The sequence below is a fragment of the Pygocentrus nattereri genome, chromosome 24, assembly GCF_015220715.1.
Source record: "Pygocentrus nattereri isolate fPygNat1 chromosome 24, fPygNat1.pri, whole genome shotgun sequence".
NCBI classification, from domain to species: domain Eukaryota; kingdom Metazoa; phylum Chordata; class Actinopteri; order Characiformes; family Serrasalmidae; genus Pygocentrus; species Pygocentrus nattereri.
In genome coordinates, this window is record NC_051234.1 from 7,238,034 (window position 1) to 7,260,306 (window position 22,273).

Sequence of the window (22,273 nt, forward strand, 5' to 3'; positions counted from 1 at the left end):
CCAGGAGGAGGGGCTCTCACTCTTACTCGTCAATAAAACGGCAAAGATGAACCACCACACTTAAGCTTCATGCCTTGTATTATCCCCTACTCAGGAGCTCATATCACTGCGGTCGGAACAAAACCTTGTATCTCCATTTTTGTCATTATGTGAAAGTACCTGTTGTCATTTACAGAGTGTGTACATTGTAGAACGAATGGACAAGAAGAAAATGGCCTAGAATTAGTTACTAAAAGTTACTATTTTGGAGATACAAAGTTTTGTTCCGACAGCAGCGATATCCTCCATATTTCAGCAAAACCACCCCAAACTAACATTTCAGTTTCAATAAAATTCATGAAAAGGATCAAGAAACTTGAAAACTGACTGGATCAACATCTTGGGATATGAACTGAATGTATCTTTACGTTTGAAAAACTTTGAATAAAAATAAGCATATAGTGTAAAATGAAACGCTAAACGCAAAGTGAATGCTTCGCAGCAGTCGTTAGTACACCTGTTATGTGCTCTCATCCAAGCCGGGAGGGACATGAATTTGGCTGGAAGCATGAGTATTTCATGATAGGAGAAACACTGCAGTGCAGTTTTAAAAAGAACTCTGAAGCGGATCAATATGATCCATTTTTGAATCAACATTTTTGCCCAGGTCAGAGTTTTATACCCCTCCCTAATGAATGTGGAAATAATGAATATTGTGTGAGAAAAGAGGGTTAATAAAAGGACAGGGAGAGAGAGTGAGAGAGAGAGAGAGAGAGAGAGAGAGAGAGCTTTAAGGGAAGCAGGCCTCTTCCTGCAGCTCCCTCTGTTATGTTCTGAAGGAGAGGTCAGAATCCATGACATCCATCTCCAGATGCAACCTTTTCTCTCTCTCTCTCTCTCTCTCTCTCCCTCTTGCTCTCTCTGAATGTCGCTCGCTCTCTTTCCCTCCCTAACCCCATTTTCACCCTCTTCAGTGTCACCCTCTTCAAATCTCATAGCATAGATGGGCGGAGAGGAAGGATGAGGGAGGCCTTTTCTAGCAGAAAGAGGAGGACGATTGCATGACACACACAAACGCATAAAACATGAAGAGAACTGTTACCTTAGTGAAGTCCACACTGAAGCCAGCCTGACAGAAGCCCTGTCCCTCAGGGTCCGGATTATCTACACAGGAAACAGCAGCACCATTTAGTACATTCAGAATATCAATGAAACACATACATACAAACTCAGCCATTTTACTAGAAACTCCTACCATGCAGCTCTGTCTTGCTGCTGTACAGTAAGTGACTGCAGCCCATCTGATCATGCACAATTTGTTAGCCATCTTCTAGGCCAAGGGTGTCCAGTTTCTCTCCGTGATGGCTGTTGTCCAGCACAGTTTGGTGATTTCCTTGCTTAAACACACCTGATTCAACTTAGCAGTGATGTACCAAGATTAGCTTGTTTGAGCAGGAACAGTGTGCTGGACTCTCCTGCCGTACCCTTTTACTAATGGTCAGGTCGGTTTTTGACCACAGAACCGCTCTTGATGCACTCATGTGCCACTCCACACACAGTGTCACACACACAACCATGACACTACCATCTCAGTGGCACTTCTGTGCTAAGAATGGTCCAACACCCAAATCATATCTGGCAGTAGCCATGTGGTCAGCCAATCACAAATGGGGTAGAGTGCAGTTGACACATTATGAATGACAACAAATGTGGTCCACATATGTGCACATATATAGTAGTATAGTAAAGTGGCCAGTGAGTTGAAGTACAATGTAGGTGTTTCTAATAAAGTGGCCAGTGAGTGGAAATACAAGGTAGATGTTTCTAATAAAGTGGCCAGTGAGTTGAAGTAGAAGGTAGGTGTTTATAATGAAGTGGCCAGTGAGTGGAAGCACAAGGTAGGTGTTTCTAATAAAGTGGCCAGTGAGTGGAAGTACAAGGTAGGTGTTTCTAATAAAGTGGCCAGTGAGTGGAAGTACAAGGTAGGTGTTTCTAATAAAGTGGCCAGTGAGCAGAAACACAAGGTCAGTGTTTTTAATAAAGTGGCCAGTGAGTTGAAGCACAAGATAGATGTTTCTAATGAAGTGGACAGTGAGCAGAAATACCAGGTCAGTGTTTCTAATAAAGTGGCCAGTGAGCAGAAATACCAGGTCAGTGTTTCTAATAAAGTGGCCAGTGAGCAGAAATACCAGGTCAGTGTTTCTAATAAAGTGGCTAGTGAGTGGAAGTACACGGTTGGTGTTTCTAATAAAGTGGCCAGTGAGTGGAGGTACAAGCTAGGTGCTTCTAATAAAGTGGCCAGTGAGCAGACACACAAGGTCAACGATTCTAATGAGTGGCCAGTGAGTGGCCACTTTTTTACAAGGTAGGTGTTTCTGATAATATGGCCAGTGAGCAGAAGTACAAGGTAGATGTTTCAGTTAAAATGACAGCTGGAATATTTGAACTAATATTAATCTAAATACTAATCTAATTGTAAAGAGGGGAGCTAGGAGTTAATGTAATGTAAAACCTAAGGTCCTATGTTAGTGTAGTTTAAATGTGCCTGTGACCAGTCTGTGCGTGAGTGTTTAAAGTTCCACCAAAGTTCCAGGGCTGGTTAATGTCAACAGTGAACATCATGCCTCTCTGCTCTGGCACAGCTGCTTCAGTGGCCTGCCAGCGGGCGGCTGGTGCTTCACAGTGTTTGTCAGAAAGTGTAGAGGTCTATTTAGCCATTAGAGGCTCATATATCTCCCACTAATTCCCTTTCCAAAGTCATTACACACCCTCACTGTCAAAGGCACTCTGCTTTGGTAGAACTAAGTAGCTGCTAAAGATGTTATACTGACATTTCCACTATTTATAAACTGCTTGAGTGAAGTCTGTTGGCAAGCATTCACATTACTCACACATACAAAAACTGCTGGACAGGAGTGTAAATCTCTGCCCACACAAAGTTTTGAGTGGATTATGATTCTTTAGGAAATGATTCATTGCATCATGACATCTTAAAATTTAATTGAATTATTTTGCTGCAATTCAGAAGCATATTTAAAAGCACACTTTACAATTACTTTTAGACTTTTAACAGAAATATACACAAAAAAGAACAGCAAGGTATTAGGGGGATTTTTGAATACCAACTTTTTCCTTATAGTTTAACCAGATCCTACCTGTTAGCATGGCCTACCCTTATCACACGATGCTACCAAGCTGGGACAGTAAAGTCTAGCATGATTTTGATGTTCCAGCATTGGCTGGCATCTCGTTGAGTCATGGGGGAGAAGGAACCCCATCCTACTCACCCAAAGAGACAGCTAGGCCAATTATGTTCACTTGGACTCCAAACTATGGATGGCTGTGGCAGCTCTGGGAGTAGAACTCACAACTTCCCGACAATGAGCGCTGATCATAATCAGACTTCTGCTTATCTGATTACTCAAACGGTCACGTAAACAGCACACTCAAGAGTTTTTAGACCGGAGTAACGTCTAGAAATCTGATTAAGAGGCTGGATTTTAGCTCAGTAATCAGATTTCTCACTGCACGTAAACTCTCACTCTGATTTCTTTCGGGTTTCTCAGTCTGCGCATGTGCGTAAGCAGGCCGCTGTGCTGGGAGATAAGCGAGCAGCGTTGCTGCAAGACGCAGCAAAACGCTTTTGGAGCGACGCTGAAACCAAATACATGCTTGACAAAATGAAGCATTTAAATATTCTTCGTCTTTTAAATGATGTATGTTCATATTTTCAGGTAAAGTGGCGCGATGTTCAAAATAAATAGGAAGTTTGAGTTTTACATTACATGTTTTCCTGGTTGCAAAGCAGAAAGAGTAGCCCCAGAGTTTTCCCCCTTACCTGATTGCTCAAGCGCGTGTGGACGCGTGGATCGGATTGCTGACAACATCTGATTTTCTGCAGTTATCGGATTATTAAACACACATTTACGGCATTTGGCTGACGCTCTTATCCAGAGCGACTAACAGTTTGATCATTATACATAGGTAGGCCAAGGTGGTGTTAAGAGTCTTGCCCAAGGCCCCTTATTGGTATAGTGTAGGGTGCTTGCCCAGGTGGGGGATTGAACCCCAGTCTACAGCGTAGAAGGCAGAGGTGTTAACCACTACACTAACCAACCACACTGTTTGAGGGGGCTATGTTTGAAAACAGCCCGATCATTATTTTTGGCCTCAGTGCATGATCTCCATGTAGGCTAGCATTGTGTTGAGGGAGGACCATCCTGCCCTTCCATGGAGAGTGAGGCCACGGATAGGTGTGGCATCTCGGGGAATAGACCTCACAACCTGCCGACAACGCTTGAGGGGGGGTTATATCCGAGAACAGCCAGTGAACATTACTTGGTGCAAAAATCGAGGGTATAATTACGATTTTTCACACTGCTGGATGCAGCTTTAGGTATTAAGGAATTGTGTTCCATTACAGCTACGCAGGAAAACTTTTCTGATCTCATTAAGATTTCACAGGGCATATCTTCCCATTTCTCATATCAGGACAGAATCATCAAAGCACAGAAGCCAGGCAGGAAATTGCACCAGAATAAACATCCGCCTCCTGCTTTGATCGTTGTTTACAGCAGGGCACATGATGGCCCAGCAGTGTAGGGTATGAATGAGTCACTGTGTTTGCGGTTTCTCTTGGGCACACGGGTTTCTCAGTGCTGGAGAGAGTCTATAACTGGCGGCATTCAGGCGAGAAGCAGGAACAGCACGCTAAGACTACAGTGCTCGGAAAAGGAAGGAGGTTAGATCAGGGTTTAACGTCTGCAGAGGGTGGGTGCTTGCATGAGCAACAGAAATAGGGTGTGGGCATGATATCCAACTCTGTGAGAGACATAGGGAGTAAAAGTGAGAAAGGGTGTGTTTACACTCACTGGTTCTGCAGGGGGAATATTCTGCATATGCGCTGAAGTTCTGCACAGCGACATAGCAGGTTCCCACCGGATCCATCTCACTGCTCATCTTCACTGTCCTCCAGTGATACAGAGGAGCACAGGCCTGCAGACACACAGAGAAACAAGCAACGGTGAGCTTGGAATAATAATACAGGTTAAGGACCTAAAGTCAGAGCATGCTGAGCAAATATTTAGCAACACCAACATTCGAATGTCTTCAGAATGGCCAGAAAATGAACTGAGAAGAAGAGTGAACGTTCTTTTCCTCAGATGTTAGATTACAACCGTATGTTTATATAGCAAAAGAAATAACAGGTGTAAAACAATAGCTCGTACACCAATCAGGCATAACACGATGACCACCTCCTTGTTTCTACGCTCATTGTCCATTTTATCAGCTCCACTTATTGTATAGCTGCACTTTGTAGTTCTACAGTTACAGACTGTAGTCCATCTGTTTCTCTGATACTTTGTTAGCCCCCTTTTACCCTGTTCTTCAGTGGTCAGGACCCCCATGGACCCTCACAGAGCAGGTACTATTTGGGTGGTGGAACATTCTCAGCACTGAAGTAACACTGACATGGTGGTGGTGTGTTAGTGTGTGTTGCGCTGGTCAGAGTGGATCAGACACAGCAGTGCTGCTGGAGTTTTTAAACACCTCAGTGTCACTGCTGGACTGAGAATAGTCCACCAAACAAAAATAGCCAGCGTCCTGTGGGCAGCATCCTCTGACCACTGATGAAGGACTAGAGGATGACCAGCACAAACTGTGCAGCAGCAGACGAGCTGTCGTCTCTGACTTTACATCTACAAGGTGGGCCGACAAGGTAGGAGTGTCTAATAAGAGCGGACAGTGAGTGGACACAGTGTTTAAAAACTCCAGCAGCACTGCTGGGTCTGATCCACTCAGACTAGCACAACACACACTAACACACCACCACCATGTCAGTGTTACTGCAGTGCTGAGAATGACCAACAACCCAAATAGTACCTGCTCTGTGAGGGTCCATGGGGGTCCTGACCACTGAAGAACAGGGTAAACAAAGTATCAGAGAAACAGATGGACTACAGTCTGTAACTGTAGAAGTGCAGCTATACAGTAAGTGGAGCTGATAAAATGGACAATGAGCGTAGAAACAAGGAGGTGGTCATAATGTTATGCCTGATCTCATATATATATATATATTATTTGTCCTTATTTTAATTTATGTACTATATTGTTGTAATTATATGTAATTTGATGTTGTATGATACTTATTTATTTATTTTTTATTTTTACATTCTAGAGTGTGTTGTACACGTTGTGATATAATACAAGGTAACTTATTCATAAGATAGCGCCTTGCCAAGCAGTTGCTTTACGGGTGAAGCATTAATATTTATATTTAGTTACTGGTTTTTAATGGAACTTGTATATGAAACACCAGTGTTTCTCTAAAAAGTCAGCCACAAGCTCATTTTTCCAGAAAGCCAACATCGTCATCATTATTAATCGCTCGAAAATAGAACAACATTCCTGCAGTATGCAAAATTTCATTTCCTATCAGTCATTTTGATCCCCACTAACCACAGAACTACATCTGCCATCCAACTCCAGATCCGACAGATCAGACCATGTGCCCCATAACGTCAGGCAGGACTACGTTTCCCACAAATCAGCTTCTGAATTCATGCCAATGGAAAGACAAACATTACAAACCCATCTTGCTTTTTCCGTTGAAGGGACACATGACTCACCACTCCCGTTACATTTTCATCAGAATGACCAGCAACACTTCTAACAGACATTCACATGACTACATTTCCCAGAAGGACTCACCACAACTTTGCCCCTGTGTGTTCGGACTGTGGCTCCAAACCACTGATGGGACTTAAACTCCAAAGGCTCTCTTGTTCCGTTCACCTTAATCATCCGGTTATCTGAAAGAGAGAAAGAGAGGGTGAATTGAACGAATGAAACAATGAATGTAAGACACACTGGATGTAATGCAAGACTACATGCATCCCTTGTATGTTACTATGTATTTAGCTCTTTTTGAGGACCAGGTGCCACAGGATAAACCTAAAATGTTTGACATTTTGGGAGCACTTTCACAAAATTACTGTTTTTCATTGAAAAACTGAAGGTCTCCTTTTGGTTCCTGAGGTAAAAATAACACCAAAATGAAAAATGTATGCAAACCTGCCCCCTACTGCAGTGCCCAGTGGTCTCCCGAGGGAGATTTTTCTGTTTAAACACAACCTCCTCCCTTCTGGTGATGTATCTTGAAGTTGGGAGGAACTATTCTTCACTACGTTCTGGTTTTCTTAGCATTTCACATCCTGTCTAAACTCAGGTTTGTATTTATTTTAAATTTTTACCCAATTTTCTCCCCAGTTTAGTCTCCAATTCCACCCGCTAACCAGGACTCCCTCAATCACATGACACCACCAATGCCAGTAGGGTGAAGGCCAACGCAGGCCCCCTCCGACACCTGCGAAACCAGCAACTGCTTCTTTTTTCAAACTGCTGCCAGCGCAATGTCCAATGGCCAAAAGTGACCAATAAGATACAGTATCACCAGGAACATGCTTTTTGTTGACATACTCAAACTGTACTTTATTGTTAACCCTGTCATTGTCTTTAAATATGGGTAATGGTATTGCAAAGTGAGGAAAATGGGTTTGTTGCCCTGAGGCAACATTGCGCAACAGAGGGTTAAAAGCCAAATAATACACTGGTCAGGCCTCTACAAGATACTGGTCACACTTTACTCCCTCATCCCTCAGTCTCTTATTTTAATTCGATTCATTTTTCACATACAGTCCAATAGTTTTGTTATATGATTAGAATCATTATCTGGTTCATTGTCTTTTTAATGCAGTATTGTTTAACATGACATCATAGCCTCATTTCCATTTCCATTCAAAACAATATCCAGGCTCCATAACATGATTCATTGCTACATACTGGAATTGCACTGTGACCTGCAATATAATAATTACTTTCTGATTCTAAAATGATTTCCCATTGTTAAATCCCATGAATGATGAATGCCTTGCTACATCAAAACACTTGCAGAATCGCTTATGAGGGGCATCTGATATTGATCAACGAACTATTTTTATTATTTATTAAAGGGCTTGGTTGCATATATCAGCCTTCTCCAGTATCAGTGTCACATTGCAATAACAATAAACAAGCCATACACCATGCAGCCCTTTCTGCTTATGGTGTAATAATAGTACAAAAATGTTCAAATGCAACATGGTTGTGGCATCTGGACATCTAAGTGTGGAAAATGTCTGAGCTAAACTGCAATAAACAAAACCGTGAAATGCTCGTAAACCACAGCCTCTTGTTTCCCAAAACATCAAGACTGCCATCCAATGCTGACAAAGACCATGCATGCGACTCCTAATGATTACAATACCGCCTCCAGAAGTAAAATCCATTTTCTTATTTACAATTCTTATTTCTCCTTGACAAATGGCAATAAACAATAAATGAAGATCAGGAGTTCATTTAAAAGCATAGCTTCTTTGAGCCTTTACCGCATGAATTATAAGACATATGAAAATGTGACTTTTCTTATTTGAAACAGCAGAAGTAATACGTTTTTTAAATAATACATACTTTGAATTTTGTTGCCATATGGCAACAATGCGCAATGCTAGAACTGTAATCAGCAATGCATAAAATTGACAATGAAGCAATACACAGCCATATTCTTCATCCAGGCATGTAACCTTCATCTTGGTATACAGAAAAAAATGATGTGAAAACAGCAGTACTGATTTACTCCCACTGGACGCATTGCAGATTTACATTCTGTTGCCATATGGCAACGATAATATTTTATCATGACATCTAAACTCGTTTTATTTATGGAAAAGAAATGGCAACCGCCTGCAGATTGTGTTTAACGTCGCTGTACATGAACACTCTTTGAGAGGGCTTCAGAAGCCGGCTCCAACGTGTGATGTAGATATGGAAAAAGAAACCCTGCGACAGGAAGGCCTGTGATCAAAAAAATAAAAAATAAAACATTTCGCAAAGTCATCAGCTGTTTGAAGAAAAACAAAAAAAAAAGCTTTATATTGTAAAAAAAAACCCACAAAAGCAAGTATATTTAAGATTGTATGCTATGATTTATGATTGGTGGTTGGGTAGTGTAGTGGTTACACTGTAGACTGGGGTTCAATACCCCACCAGGTCAAGCACCCTACACTATACCAATAAGAGTCCTTGGGCAAGACTCCTAACACCACCTTGGCCTACCTGTGTAAAAATGATCAAACTGTAAATCGCTCTGGATAAGAGCGTCAGCCAAATGCCGTAAATGTAAATTTAGGCCTCCAGTTTTCATAGTGCTAACTGGCTACGCATTAGTTTCCATGACTTGTTAGCAACATTAGCCTTGCAGCTCTAGGTCAAACCTAAAGAAACAAACTTCAGACCCCAAATGTCTTGACTGACCGACTACACTTGGAGCAAACTGTGCAAATTTAGCACCAAACTGTCTTAGCATTGGCCCCCTCTTCAGGAGATCAGGAGCTCCCTGGTGATGCCATAGCCATCCGTGATATAACTAGCATAACTAGCCTCGCTCTCTCTGGGTGGGCAGTATGGCCCTCCATCTCCCACGATCACTCCTACGATCACACTTACCATCCCAGAGTGAAAGCAACATGTGACATTAAGAGACCTAGCTACGAGTATAAATCCCAAAAAAAGGATTTCAGGCCTCAGTGTTGTATTTTCTCACCTGCAGATAGCAGCAAACCTGCGAGGCCATCAACATGATCTCTTAATCGTGCTGTAATGAGACATGGCAGCCTCATTAATAACCTCAGGTCCTTCAAATAAACCACAGTGAAGTGTGCTCAGTATGAGGCTCCAGCAGCATCCATATGTGTAAACCTTCTCAGATCTAGGACTGTTTACAAAGTGTCCACATAACCGCGCTCAGTAACATATGGTGCAAAAACCGAGTCATCGTTCTGAGACCTTTTATGAGCACAGATACATTAGAAGTGGGAATGTAACATAATGACTGAGAACCAGACACACAAACTGTGGAAATGACGGCGAGCGTATTTTCCTTCGTCTTTAATAGTCAACCTCAAGGCTGTGGAATGTGCCTGCTGAAGGATGGTGTAACTCTAGAAGATGCAGACCCATCTGTATGATAACTCCAGGTATGTGGCAGTTTTTGGTGTATCTAATGAATTTGTCTTGACTGCATTAGCCATTCATCAAAGTCACCAGGCGGGACGCCCGGTGGGGTCAAAGGCCGACTGTGACGAAAACAACCTGACTAATGAATCTGACACTGTGTGTGTGTGCGTGTGTGTGCTCTGGGTGGAAGGCCTGGGGGGATGAAGGGTTTTGATCAACGTCTAACAAAAGGTAGACACCATTCCATGGTCAGTGGCTGACCTCCTCTGATATCTCTTGTGGTCACAGCTCTTTTAACCTTCCTGACCCGTGGCTCTTTGTTTATCCAGTCGCTTGTCTGTCTGTCTTACGTCTTCAACATTAAACTCCATTAAGATTCTAACGGACTATTCTTTCTAGACTCAAACTATTTTACGAGAATTGAGTATTTTTAGAAATTATAGTTCAAAGAATTATAGTTCAAAGAAGTCGAACCATTCTGCAATGTTCTTTCGATTTATCCTGTCATTTTGCCATTATCAATTAAAAAAACGCTGTGGTGACTGAATTAGGGATGAACGATCAACTATATATGAGATTTGGGCAGTTTTTTTGGCCTGAATGTGCAATCGCTGACCAGTCGATGATCAGCTCCTATAAATTGGCTGACAGTGAGTGTGCGCCACGTTTTGCAATGTAAAAGGAAACATTTTGTAAGTTGTTTCACAATTCCTAACTCACACCAAGCCAATATTACTTGCAAACAACTAACCTGACTCATGGGGGAAGCAACATAAACACCATTTAAACTTTTAACACCATTAATGAGAAACGACACTTTGGCCTTCATTGGGCGGTTGTGGGCTGGAGGTTAGGGAACCAGCCTCATGCCCGGAAGGTCGCCGGTTCGATGCCCAGAGCCAACAGCACATGACTGAGGTGTCCTTGAGCAAGACACCTAACCCCTAACTGCTCCCCAGGCGCTGCGGATTGGGCTGCCCACCGCTCCGGACTCACTGCCCCCTAGTGTGTGTGTGCTCAATAGTGTGTATGTGGTGTTTCACACTTCACGGATGGGTTAAATGCTGAGGTGAAATTTCCCCATTGTGGGTCTAATAAGGGTCTCTTATTAAACAAAAGAAGCCGTACCACCTGTCCACTTATTACAATGCATTTCAATCAATTTTTTTTTAAGTAAACAACTTTCAAATACCGCGACCCTATATCTGGATTAAGCGGTTAACGACGACGATGATGATGAACGCTTTCAAAATTTATTTTACATAATCAATGACTAATCACTTCAGTATAAACACCTCCAGCACTTTAATCTCCATGCACTACTACAAAAATGAAATATTAGCATGTACAATTTTTAATATTTTTCATTTTGTGATTGTTGTTATATCAAGATTATTAAACTTATTTTTGGACTTTTATTAGTAGTTTTACAAGAAGTAAAATTATCTCACTATACTGGCAGATAACTTGCCAAAAACACCTATACAAGTCAAACATGTCCCGATCTGTTGACTAGATTTAAGACCACTTGCCACTTGTCATTTTTGCAGTGTGTGTTGCTGCTTCTCTTTACGGCCTATAACACACACACACACACACACACACACACACACACACACACACACACACACATCCCCTCTTTTTCTCATTTTAAACACAAAACAGAAGCAAGAACGTTCAGCTTTCCCTATACCTAAGGCATAACCTATAAATCAAATGCTCTACTGCTGTTAAAAGAAGTGAAGGTACACATGGTTCTCTTTTTTGGTTCTCTTTTTTCCTTTCGAACAGACTTTATGGATTAATCCACCCCCACACACCACTCACACCTGAGATTCAGGCCAGATGACAGACTTTAATTCCACTTTGGCATCTAAATAGGTAGGCTATGGTCTAAAAGTGCAGGTCAACAGCAGATTCATTTGCAAGAGCTCCCTCTACGGGACTTCCCTTGCACAGCGCCAAGATCCGCAAACTGTCAATTTCCCTTCACTTTGACGATTCAGACACAAATGTGTGAAAGCACAGTGTGTCCTGGGTCTCCCTATACAACACCCTCTATACTAGCAGTCCCAGGCCCGAGTCTGGCAAGGCATGCAAAGCAACGCAGAAACCACAAAGCAGCACATACCCCGAAGCTCTGCTGGCATCTGCTTCCCACATGACAGGGGCGATTTAAAACGTGACCTCACCGCAATCCTATACCTTCTGAGTTGCTTTCGGGTTTGACTCCATGACTCAAACTCCACTGCACAAAGCTTAGGCTCGTCGCACAATCCGTCAACAGATGTTATATTCCAGCTTCAAACTGCACTTCTACATATACTGGTACATAGTATCAAGTTCAACTCCATCCTCTGGAACTGTCGCCTCAAACCAGCGTTTATTCTAGCATCTTACTCACCTGCCATATTACCCCACCTATCTGACTGTCACCTCATTGATCCCTTGCTCTGCCACTATACACCCTGTAACTGCTGCTGCACTCAGCACTTTAACTTTAGACCCATACTTTGCACATTGTAAGGTTTATGACTGTGCGTGCGTGTGTGTGTCTAAGTGAGTGATGATAGGAATGCAGATTTTATTTTATTTTGTTATATTTTATATTTCATCCATCCATCCATCCATTTTCTAAGCCGCTTCTCCCTCAGGGTGGCGGGGGGGGTGCTGGAGCCTATCCCAGCTGTCATTGGGCGGAAGGCAGGATACACCCTGGACAGGTCGCCAGGGCAGACAGACAGACAGACAGACACAGACTCACACCCAGGGGCAATTTAGCATGTCCAATCGGCCTGACTGCATGTCTTTGGATTGTGGGAGGAAACCCACGCATATTTATTTGATCTTATTCTCTACATGTGACTGTCTGTCTGATACTGTGCACTGGGAGCTCCTGCAACCACCACCAAATTCCTTGTATGCGTAGCCTACCTGGCCAATAAAGCTTGATTCTGATTCTGATTCTAATCTTAAAGTTTCCCCATATTTCTGTTAACTTTCACAGACAGCAGCTCATACAGTGTCAGAAACCACACTAGCAAGTCTGGATTATGGCCTACTAGTAACTAGCCTGATGCTAATGAATGGAGCTTAAGCTTCCATTCCATGTCAGCAACATTACCCTGATAGTTCTAGTGCGAAGCAAACCTTCTGCACACCGATGTTCTCTGAACTGCGTTTGAGCTAAAGGCTACACTAAATTCACCTGATTTGTTGCTAAACTATTCCTTTAAGGGGCTGAACATGTCTTGAGGGTCACTTGCTGATGGGAATAGATGCGCGTGATGCATTCCGCGTCAGAGCGTCGGGATTGCGCCAGACTGCACATGGAGGTAAAGTTACTGGGGTTCCTTGGTAATTACTGTGCTCCTGAAGCTTAAACCAAACCATATGCGGGGAAATGAACTCGTTTTTGGATGTGGGTTTTGATCTTTTTATTGGCGGAGCCGGAGTCTAAACCTCAAGATAACGTCTGAAAATAGACTGGGATTAAGAAAAAAGTCATTATTCAAATACTTATTTACATATCAAAGCCTTTTTGCATATGTTTAGCCTTTGACATGCATCTTCCTTGATCTGAGAACTAACTGATATTAAGTATATTTTAACCTGTTCTGGTGTAGTTATTACTGCTGTTTTGCTATATTATTCAAATCTAATTATGCAAATACACAATTAATTACCCTGTTAGTTACATAATTAATCCGATTAACATTCTGCATCAACAGGTTCGAGTCCTGACTGAAGTCCATTTCAGACCTTTGCTGGGTGTTTTGACATCAAACAATGACAAATATGGTTAAAATGTAAACAGTGATTTTTCTTTTTGCAAAACAAGATGACACTGAGCGTGTTTACATGCACTTAATAATTCGACATCTGCAGAATAATAGGATTATTGACAAAATCTGATTAATGTGTTTGCGTGCCCAATTGCTCTAACTAGTAATCAGATAATGGGGAAACTCCAGGTCAACGTGAGTCTGGCAGTAATCAGATTTCCGCTTTGCAACCAGCCAATAAACTCGCAGAAGAAGACGTGACATAAACATAACGTGCCATCGCGCCACTTTACCTGAAAATATGAACATACATCATATACATGATAAAATATTAAAATAATTCATTTCGTCAAGCACGTAGTTAGTTTCAGTGTCCCTCCTGCTGTGTTTTGCTGCGTCTCGTGGCGACACACAGACTGAGGAAATCCGAAAGAAATCAGAGTAAGAGTTCACATGTACTGAGAAACCTGATTACTGAGCTAAAATCCAGCTCTTTAACGGGATTCTTAATCGGATTTCTAGACCTCATTCCCATCTAAGAAACTGGAGTATGCTGTACACATGACCCGGATCATTATGATCGGATTACTGAGTGCATGTTAATGCACATACTTTTCCTCAAATTCAAATCAGAACTATAAGGGGAAATTTTGTGAGTAAACTTTAGGTTGGCTTCACAAAGTGGCTGCTATAGAGTTCCAGGTGGTTGCTAAGGTGTTGCTGGGCTTGTTGCTATGGTATCCCTGATGGTTGCTAAGATGTCATGCCATTGCTATGGCATCCCAAGTGGTTGCGAAGGTGTTATGCCATTGCTATGGTATCCCAGGTGGTTGCTAAGTCATTACTATGGTATATGTAATGTCTGTGAGGGGCAGTGGAGGATGTCCTATGTGACATAATTTGTGTCAGACTTCATTTCGTATGGGGAGAAAAATCGTGTTTGAGCAAACAATATAGAAAAATCATACATGTCATTGATCCCAAAGGCACAAGTGCATCATTTCTGTAGAGGCTCTATGATTGTGCAAAGTTTTGAGGTTCTAGATCAGAAACTACAACCCTTGAAAATAGTAAAATATTCAAATATTCAAAGAAGCGTAAGAAATCGTTTAAAGATGTATTCACCACGGGGGGACCTAGGAGGGTTAATCAGTGCGAGTTGAAAGCACACTTGGCTTCTAAACTGCAGGACGCATGTCAGCAGACTGGAAAATATACCCAGTTAGATCATGTCTCACATTAAGCCGGTGCCACATATAAATATGTTAACTTTAGATTGTTCAAACTTCACAAAGGTTCTTCAAACTCATTCCCAAAATGGTTCTTTAAAGAACCATCCACCGGGAGGTTCTTCAGGGATCCAAAAGTGGTTCTTCTAAAGCATTGCTCCAAAGATCTTGCATTGGGTGGCTTTATCTTTCAGAATGTAGTTCACAATTGCACCTACTTGCTTTATCAAAGGGGATCTGGCGGCATGAGTCCGGCTGGGACGATGGCCAGGGGCAGTAGTAAACTGCCCCGCCCTCCACTATTCCAGGCTGGGAGGTGTTGGCCTTGGGTGCTCCAACCAGCACTGCCATTCTGGAACAAGAGCGAGAGAGAGGGAGAGTGAGAGAGAGAGCGAGAGAGAGAGAGAGAGAGAGAGAGAGAGAGAGAGAGAGAGAGAGAGAGAGAGAGAGAAAAACTCATCCCACTGAAACAGAATGGACCATTAGCCACACACTGACCAGCAGACAAAAATGCAGCAAACAAAAAACTGCCCCTCAAATGGAAGATGGACAGATTTTAGCATTACAGGTGAATTCCACCTTTTTTCACTCTTTCCTGCAAATTCAAGCACTGAGATGCAAACAAAGTCACTCAGATGGTTTGATGTGAAATGGTCAGCGTAGAGAAACTTGCTGACTCAGGTTTCTTTACAATGGCCGTGGTAGGAACCAGGTGTCAGGAGGAGGTGACAGTGTAAATATTATTAGTATTTTAAATTTTATTTACTATCCTGTATGAATTTTTTATATGCAATGTTGATGATGGTAAAAAAAGTGGTTAATTTGGAAATTAAAAAATGGTTCATTTCCTTTGGGAACTATTTTGCCTTATAACACCCTGCATGTATCCCTCCACCCTGAATGGATTTACCAGAAATATGCTTCTTTATCTCAAATTTGATCTCAAAACTATCATCAAACAATGTCTCAGGCATCAGGCAGAGATTTCACAACCATATCAGCATTTCTGTGAGGCGGACGTCTGGTTCCCATCACCACCACTGTGAAGAACTCGGACTCTGTAAGATGCTCTAGAATGGAGCGTCTCCCACCAAACCACTCTGAATGAGTTTGTTTACGTCTTAACCATTTAATTATGTGGAAATACTGAAAAATCAGTTAGATAAGCTGAAGTTGCTTAAAAAAAAAAGTTAGAAATGAATAAAAGCCACTTAATAGTATTTATGCAAATTATATCATGCCAATTTGCTAATTGACACCTACTGCCTTTTACTCATTGTTAGCCACATTAGCATGTTTTGCTATCTCTTCCTTTAAACCCACTTCAGTTCCTCACTCACATAATCCACATTAATTATATTAGTGTCATAGTTATTGAATAAGTCATGATAAGCCTCAAAGACGAATTCCACTGATTAATGAAAGCATAATTCAATGGTAAAGATGTAAACAAAGTCACTCAGACTTTGGTGGTGAGAGGAACCAGACGTCTGGGAGTTTAAAGTGGAACTCCACCAATGCTTTGAAAATTTCTACATAATTTAATGCGTGAGGTAAATAAAGTCATTCGGAGTGGTTTGGTGTGAAGAGTCAGAACTGCTCACAGTGAAGGTGATAGGAGCCAGACGTCCGCCTCTAAAAGCTTCCTCGCAGAAAGTTATTACATCTTACATCAATAGCAGTCATGCAGTACTAAGGTATTAGCATGGTGAATATGCTGCATGATGTCTGAGAGACTGTTTTACAATAGTTTTGCGGCCTAAAATGTATTTTAATCTATTTATTTTAATGTATTTATGGTGGAGGGATACATGAAGGGGGTTCTGAAGAAAAATGCCCCCCAAAGAAGGCTTCCGCCCGCCAAATTTTCCACTGATTTACCACCATAAACACTCAATATATACAAACTCATAAGACTTGTAGGTTCACTCCTGGCTTTGGACAGTAAACAAAAGGCTCTATTTGTGTTATAGACCTGGTGGCCTCTGGTTCTTATCTCCACCACTGGTTTAGACGTTTGGGTCTCTACAATGAACCATTTCACACCAAACCACTCTGAAATTTACATCTTAACCATGCAGAGTTTTCCCCTTCACCGCCTCTACAAGCTCCATCCCAGCAATGTCTAATATGAAATGATTACTATGCATTGCACAGCGGCTGAGGCATCGCCTGAGACAAGGTTTTGGGCATAACACACATTTTTGGCTTCTATCACCACCACTGTAAATAAAACAGAGTCAGTAAGTTTCTCTACAGTGCACCATTCCACATCATACCACTCTGAATGACTTTATTAACATCTCAACACGTCTACACTCTAAAACGAGCTATTCCAAATAGCAGTGCTTAATTTAAGACAGGTACCTAGAAGTAGGCCATTATGCTCATGCTGGCATCTCTAGATTTAAGATAGGATAAATAATATGTCTCATTAATAACAACTAAATAATACACCTAGAGTATAACATAAAACATAACATGAACCCATTCAAGCATATGACGAGAGAAACACTAGCCATATAGTCACTGCTTAGACTGAAACACAGCATCAGTGCTTGAGCCTAATGGCCTACAGCCATCAGGATGGTAAATCAATAGCAACCATGCAATAATAATGCATGTTTACGTGAAGACGGAGCAGGACTCTTTAAACTTTAAGCAGATGCTGGTCCATCTTAGTGGTGCTGAATCCTGAGCCGAACTGCATGAAACTGAAGGTTTAGCTAAGGAGATGGTATTAACTCAAACTTTTTCTTATTTAAAGTTGATACATACTAGTTGGTTCTTTCTAAACAAGCAATGGGAAACTGTAAAAGGGCTCATTAAAACTAAAATGAGGTCTTTAACTAGCTTTAGCAATCAGTTCCTATAACATGCACTCTCAGTTCAGTGGGTTTAACAATAGAAATAAGAAGCTGCAGACTCTACAGACTCAGTTCAGTGGGTTTAATAATAGAAATAAGAAGCTGCAGACTGCACAGACTCAGTTCAGTGGGTTTAATAATAGAAATAAGAAGCTGCAGACTCTACAGACTCAGTTCAGCGGGTTTAATAATAGAAATAAGAACCTGAAGACTCTACAGACTCAGTTCAGTGGGTTTAATAATAGAAATAAGAAGCTGCAGACTGTACAGACTCAGTTCAGTGGGTTTAATAATAGAAATAAGAAGCTGCAGACTGTACAGACTCAGTTCAGTGGGTTTAATAATAGAAATAAGAAGCTGCAGACTCTACAGACTCAGTTCAGTGGGTTTAATAATAGAAATAAGAAACTGCAGACTCTACAGACTCAGTTCAGTGGGTTTAATAATAGAAATAAGAAGCTGCAGACTGTACAGACTCAGTTCAGTGGGTTTAATAATAGAAATAAGAAGCTGCAGACTCTACAGACTCAGTTCAGTGGGTTTAATAATAGAAATAAGAAGCTGCAGACTGTACAGACTCAGTTCTGTGGGTTTAATAATAGAAATAAGAAGCTGCAGACTGCACAGACTCAGTTCAGTGGGTTTAATAATAGAAATAAGAAGCTGCAGACTGTACAGACTCAGTTCAGTGGGTTTAATAATAGAAATAAGAAGCTGCAGACTGCACAGACTCAGTTCAGTGGGTTTAATAATAGAAATAAGAAGCTGCAGACTGCACAGACTCAGTTCAGTGGGTTTAATAATAGAAATAAGAAGCTGCAGACTGCACAGACTCAGTTCAGTGGGTTTAATAATAGAAATAAGAAGCTGCAGACTGCACAGACTCAGTTCAGTGGGTTTAATAATAGAAATAAGAAGCTGCAGACTGTACAGACTCAGTTCAGTGGGTTTAATAATAGAAATAAGAAGCTGCAGACTCTACAGACTCAGTTCAGTGGGTTTAATAATAGAAATAAGAAGCTGCAGACTCTACAGACTCAGTTCAGTGGGTTTAATAATAGAAATAAGAAGCTGCAGACTCTACAGACTCAGTTCAGTGGGTTTAATAATAGAAATAAGAAGCTGCAGACTGTACAGACTCAGTTCTGTGGGTTTAATAATAGAAATAAGAAGCTGCAGACTGTACAGACTCAGTTCTGTGGGTTTAATAATAGAAATAAGAAGCTGCAGACTGCACAGACTCAGTTCAGTGGGTTTAATAATAGAAATAAGAAGCTGCAGACTGTACAGACTCAGTTCAGTGGGTTTAATAATAGAAATAAGAAGCTGCAGACTGCACAGACTCAGTTCAGTGGGTTTAATAATAGAAATAAGAAGCTGCAGACTGCACAGACTCAGTTCAGTGGGTTTAATAATAGAAATAAGAAGCTGCAGACTGCACAGACTCAGTTCAGTGGGTTTAATAATAGAAATAAGAAGCTGCAGACTGCACAGACTCAGTTCAGTGGGTTTAATAATAGAAATAAGAAGCTGCAGACTGCACAGACTCAGTTCAGTGGGTTTAATAATAGAAATAAGAAGCTGCAGACTCTACAGACTCAGTTCAGTGGGTTTAATAATAGAAATAAGAAGCTGCAGACTGCACAGACTCAGTTCAGTGGGTTTAATAATAGAAATAAGAAGCTGCAGACTGCACAGACTCAGTTCAGTGGGTTTAATAATAGAAATAAGAAGCTGCAGACTCTACAGACTCAGTTCAGTGGGTTTAATAATAGAAATAAGAAGCTGCAGACTGCACAGACTCAGTTCAGTGGGTTTAATAATAGAAATAAGAAGCTGCAGACTGCACAGACTCAGTTCAGTGGGTTTAATAATAGAAATAAGAAGCTGCAGACTCTACAGACTCAGTTCAGTGGGTTTAATAATAGAAATAATAAGCTGCAGACTGTACAGACTCAGTTCAGTGGGTTTAGCAAGAGTAAGAAGATACTAAGAGGTTCTAAATGGTATATAGCCTCAACCAGAGATGCCTAACCCCATGCTCAAGTTAAGTATTGTTCCTTCCAATAAAAAGGTCATTGAGGAATAAAGTACCTCTTCAAAAAACAACTTGGAGAGAAATAATATAGAACTATACTGGATCTCTCACTCTCTCAATACTGTTGATTGAAAGTATACATGCATGTAAAGTATACATTTCCCATATAACTCAGTAAACTAGTTACAGCCCATGCAAAAGCATTGAGAACTAACTTCTAGCGTTTATTTCTGCTAATAAAGTAACAGGGGGGCTTCAGGCTGAACTGGGGGTGCTGCAGGTTCTGTTGCGCAGAGGATGAACCGAGTGAGACTCACGCGCTCCTGTCCTGTGTTGGGTGGTAGAAATCCACAGAGTAGCCAAAGTAACTGGCCTCAGGTCCACTGTACACCGACGACTTGTCCAGGTCCAGGTTAAACGCAGCTAGCCCGTGCACCACCGCGAGTACGCACGAAAGCGCGCGGAAACACGCACGCACCGCGCGCGCCACCATCTCTGCGGTCCCCGGTGCCGGTGAAACGGAAAAGCCGAGCTGTTGCTCTCGGTGGTGATGACGACAGAAATCCGCTCGAGCCACTCCGCGCGCCCAGTCTCCGCTCACTCCGCGCGCCTCTTCTCTCCAGACTCCGCGCGAGCTGGCTAGACATTATAATGAGGTACGCGCGAGATGCGCTTTTTTCCCGCCCGCATTTCCGATAAACCACGCCCACTGCACTACGACTGGCCACCAGAGCAGAAGGTGGGACAACTGTACCCAATTATAGCGCAAGAAGCGGGGCACTAGTAGCCAATAGCAACAAAGGAGGCTAGCCAATCAGAACGCAGGAGGAGGATTTGAGAGAATGTGGGGGACGTTGGATGGATGGATGGATGGATGGATGGATGGAAGCACCACATCATACAACGTGCGAGCCCATTTCTGCATAACTCATTGGTTACATGTAACAACGTGAAGTGATTCACTGAAACTTACAGCCTGTGATTTCTCCACAGTGGTGGTGATGGGAACCTGCGGTCACCATGTCTACAACACAAACACAGCCATTTATTTACTATCCAGACGAGGGGTCAGCTTAAAATGATACAGCAACTGGCCACATGGCTTTCCTTGACTTGCCTCAACTTGAGGGCACCAGAGTTCACCCAACTCAAACTTAGTTGAGTGAAAAATTCTCCCAGCTGCTGCTTCTAGCTCTGCATCTCGGTTAGATAAACAACAGAATTTGTGCGTTTTGCTCAGTTTCTCCACTAGCTGGCGCCAGTTGTGGGCTGGAGGTTAGGGAACCGGCCCCGTGATCGGAAAGTCATCAGTTCAATCCCCTCAGCTGACAGTGCTGAGCAAGACACCTAAGCCCCAATTGCTCCCCAGGCGCCGTGGATAGGGCTGCCCACCGCTCCGGGCAAGTGTGCTCACTGCCTCCTAGTGTGTATGTGGTGTTTCACTTCACGGATGGGTTAAAGGCGGAGGCGAAATTTCCCAGTTGTGGGACTAATAAGGATCCCTTAACAGTCCCATCTGGCATGTTTTCCTCTTGGGCTTCCAGATATGGACAGCTGTGGTATTGCTGGGATTCAAACTCACAGCCTCCTGGTGTTGGGATGAATCATTAGATGATGCCATGCTTTAATGTTAAAACAACCAATATTTTCTCCATTAATCATAACTGCTTCAGGTGTTCCCGAGCGGTGCAGCGGACTAATCCATGAACCGCCACAGGAGGTTGTGAGTTTGAGCCCCAGCGATGCCATAGTCCCCCGTAAGTACGTACCCAAGAGAATTGTATGACGGAAAAAGAGTCCTGGCTAGTGGGAAAGTTGAGTAAATAAAACAAGTTCATTTTAATGATCTCAATGAGATGCGGAACAAAAATGAAGAGTTTCTGCCTTCTGACTCAACTAAGAAGTTTGAGTTGTGTGAACTCTGGTGTCCTCAAGTTGAGCCAAAAAGAAAAGTCTATATCATTTTGAGCTGAGCCAAACTCTCCTTTTGAACAGTGCGGTGAACCTACACGAGCTAAAAAAGACGAATTCTTTGGGAATAACTTTGCCTTATAACACCCTGCATGTACGCCTCCACTCTTAATCTATCAGACAATAAGAGACCAATAAGAGACCAAAACTTTCTCAAACATCTACCATGAAGCAACAGGCAAGGCCTTTGTTGGTATTTCGTCTAATAAATACTGTGAGCTTTTACAGGCATGAAATTGATGGAATTCTCCTTTAAGGAATAGCGGCAATGAACAAGAAGGGCACGTGAGCTGCTAATTTAATTTACAAACAAAACGGAAACGTTTATCACGTTGTCATTACAATGCGTGT

General features: G+C 42.1%; 1 protein-coding gene across 1 annotated transcript in view; it reads right to left on the minus strand.

The window, feature by feature from the left end:
- itga8 (integrin, alpha 8) overlaps positions 1-20,561 on the minus strand; it is a 176,941-nt gene extending 156,380 nt beyond the window's left edge. Inside the window, exons 1-5 of the mRNA XM_017684423.2 lie at positions 20,269-20,561; positions 15,265-15,398; positions 6,691-6,791; positions 4,851-4,974; positions 1,082-1,143 (exon numbers count right to left, since the gene is read on the minus strand). Coding sequence (XP_017539912.1) covers positions 1,082-1,143; positions 4,851-4,974; positions 6,691-6,791; positions 15,265-15,398; positions 20,269-20,444 — 597 coding nt within the window. The 5' untranslated portion in view covers positions 20,445-20,561. The remainder of the gene's footprint in view (positions 1-1,081; positions 1,144-4,850; positions 4,975-6,690; positions 6,792-15,264; positions 15,399-20,268) is intronic.
- Positions 20,562-22,273: the final 1,712 nt, after the last annotated feature.